The following is a 2,824-nucleotide window of genomic DNA, read 5'->3' on the forward strand; positions in this document are numbered from 1 at the left end:
ATGCTCTCAAGAGGTACCCGGTCATGTTGACGGCACCTGTCATACCTGAAGGTAATGCTTCTGTACTCTTGGGCGATTCCAGGCCTGCCCCGAACCCTCTCCCGAACCCCCGTGTTGCGGGTGCCGACACAAGCCAGCGCCCTACGATGAACCCTACCCCGAACCCACGAAGCAGAACCCCAAGACCTACCCCGAACTCTATCCCGAACCCCCCTGTCTTCACCTTCCCGGCCTCCTATACTTTTCCTTCTTATTGGCCTCAAAAGTACACTCAACGCTAACATTGTCCCACCCGCTCAAAATCAGCATCTGGGGCCCTGAACCTGGGCCTAGGAGCACTGAAGCGACCGCATTCGTCACTAGGGTGAAGGAACGGGGCGGGGTTTTTCTGCGGACTGGACATTGCTGTCACTCGCCACTCGCCCGTGGCTGGCGCCTATCTCTCCATACCTGGATTCCAAGACCATTTTGCGAAGCACGGCGTGCCGCGATCGCCCGAAGGTCCCGTATTCGACCGTCCTCAGCAAGGTCTTGCCTATTCACAACATATTCCGGCCTTGGTGGATGAAACAGAATCGTACACACAACCCAATCCACGAGGAGTCGATGGAAGAATGACAAGAGTACTGTGGATTTGTGAGAGGAACCGGTGAGGGGCACGAGTTTCGCCAGCAGCCTGTGGGATGATGGGGGTCGTAGTCTGCAGGCTGTGGAAGCCGCTGGCTGAGTAGATGCAGAAAAGCATTTGTATCTAAGATTCTCGACGCTTCACAGATCTAATACATCTGTTCACAGAAAAGACAAACATCTAATAAGTTCCAATTAAATACTCCCAACTTGTTCCCCCTCTCTCTCTTCCAGGGTATCCACCCCACTCCTTTCCTCTTCAACCTTCCCCAACCGCCTCTTCCTTGCCTCCTCATACGTCGACTCCGCCCTCCGCCTACTCGCTTCCAAAGGCATCTCCTGCCTCACCTTATCCACAGCAGAGGTGTCGATCTCGACGAAAAGTAGTTCGGCCTCGGGAACGCGGTTTGTAGGACTTGTTGAGGGGAGTTCACTAGTCGAGTACATTAGCGATGGTACGTCTTGCGCAACGGGAGGCGTACCCCAGGATTTCACCCCAGGGGGAAGCCACCAACGTCTGCCCCCAACTCGCCCTACCCGAAAAGTGTTCGCCACTGCCCCAATCAGCGGCCCACCTACCATGATCACAACGATGGGACATACACTTGTGCCGAGGCGACAACATAACATTGTTGTTCTACGGCTCGGGCGCGGAGGAGGAGGGACCAGTGTACGGGCCCGGTGGAGAGGGCGAATGCGCTTGGGTAAGTGAGGATGTGTGGTCGTGGGTATAGGAGCGTGGGTGGGGTTGGGAACCTACAAACCATCAGAAGGATAAGGACAGAACGAGAGAGCACGTACCGTAGGTCGTAGCATATTTGCAGCTGGAAGGCTGTCAGCTAGCCAGCAAGAGACGTGTCAGAAGAGAGCGTACTCCAACCAGTCCAGCGGGTGTCTGCACGGGGTCGACGATCACCTCTCCCGGGACCGTAGTACTGCTCTCCAAGATTTTCGGCCCTCCCCGATCCTGCAAATCGACATCGAACAGATGTACCTTTCTGTAAACGCCCCTTATCTTCCCTTCCGTGTCGAGTACGACGCTTGTATTCCAGCAACGGGATGGGTCGGTGCTGCGCTCATGTAGGCCAACGTTGATCCAAAGCTTGTGTTCTTTCGCTCCAGCTCGGAGGGAATCTAGAAAGGGGTTCTTCCCTTTGTCCAGTGGATGAGCATGGACGGAAGCAGCGGCCTTGGGTGTGGGGGAGATGTAGTCTGCCGCTTCGGGAAGGAAGAGGATGGAAGCATTTCTAGCGGAGACTTGGGCAAGGAGAGGAAGAATGTGTGGCAGTGTTTCGGAGGGTGTGGGGCGGGAGGTAACCTGGGCGACGGCGATGAGCGACTTGGTCATGGTGAACATAAAGAAGATGAGAGAGGGAAGGTATGGTGGAGGTGATGGGAATGATGACGAGATGACGTCATACGTGCCCTCATTCTCGGCAATTGCCGAGAATGAGGCGTACACTTGCCACACACACAATACGCCCATGAGCCTTGATGATCAAGAAAGCGATTCAAAAAAGGAATTCACGTGCGTATCTTCAGCCGTTCGAGTTCTTCGGTGATGCCGCCCCCCCGCCCCCCCACTCGGCTCCGTGGAGCCCGAGGATAAAGGACGTCTTGCAGATGCTGCGTCATCGACAAGATCATCAGCTGCACAGCAGGGGATGTAGCGATAGGCGCCAGCCACGGGCGAGTGGCGAGTGACAGCAATGTCCAGTCCGCAGAAAAACCCCGCCCCGTTCCTTCACCCTAGTGACGAATGCGGTCGCTTCAGTGCTCCTAGGCCCAGGTTCAGGGCCCCAGATGCTGATTTTGAGCGGGTGGGACAATGTTAGCGTTGAGTGTACTTTTGAGGCCAATAAGAAGGAAAAGTATAGGAGGCCGGGAAGGTGAAGACAGGGGGGTTCGGGATAGAGTTCGGGGTAGGTCTTGGGGTTCTGCTTCGTGGGTTCGGGGTAGGGTTCATCGTAGGGCGCTGGCTTGTGTCGGCACCCGCAACACGGGGGTTCGGGAGAGGGTTCGGGGCAGGCCTGGAATCGCCCAAGAGTACAGAAGCATTACCTTCAGGTATGACAGGTGCCGTCAACATGACCGGGTACCTCTTGAGAGCATGAAGATCGTTTGCTCCGATTGAGCAGAGTACCGCATGGAAATGATATTGACAGGCCATAGAGGGTGACACCGCGGAAAGAGAATC

General features: G+C 55.7%; 2 protein-coding genes across 2 annotated transcripts; both read right to left on the reverse strand.

The window, feature by feature from the left end:
- Nucleotides 1–191: 191 nt before the first annotated feature.
- DACRYDRAFT_22650 (uncharacterized protein) lies at nt 192–763 on the reverse strand (the record flags this gene model as incomplete). The annotated part of the gene is made up of 1 exon (XM_040772906.1): nt 192–763. A coding segment is annotated over exon 1 (206 nt), but the record flags the coding sequence as incomplete, so codon positions are not given.
- A 59-nt stretch (nt 764–822) lies between these two features.
- DACRYDRAFT_52880 (carbon-nitrogen hydrolase) lies at nt 823–1,975 on the reverse strand (the record flags this gene model as incomplete). Its single annotated transcript, XM_040775137.1, has 5 exons — nt 823–1,060; nt 1,110–1,181; nt 1,231–1,383; nt 1,429–1,451; nt 1,502–1,975. 5 exons carry the CDS (start codon nt 1,973–1,975, stop codon nt 823–825), a joined length of 960 nt encoding a protein of 319 aa, XP_040628470.1.
- Nucleotides 1,976–2,824: the final 849 nt, after the last annotated feature.

This window comes from Dacryopinax primogenitus (genome assembly GCF_000292625.1).
Source record: "Dacryopinax primogenitus strain DJM-731 SS1 chromosome Unknown DACRYscaffold_10, whole genome shotgun sequence".
NCBI lineage: Eukaryota > Fungi > Basidiomycota > Dacrymycetes > Dacrymycetales > Dacrymycetaceae > Dacryopinax > Dacryopinax primogenitus.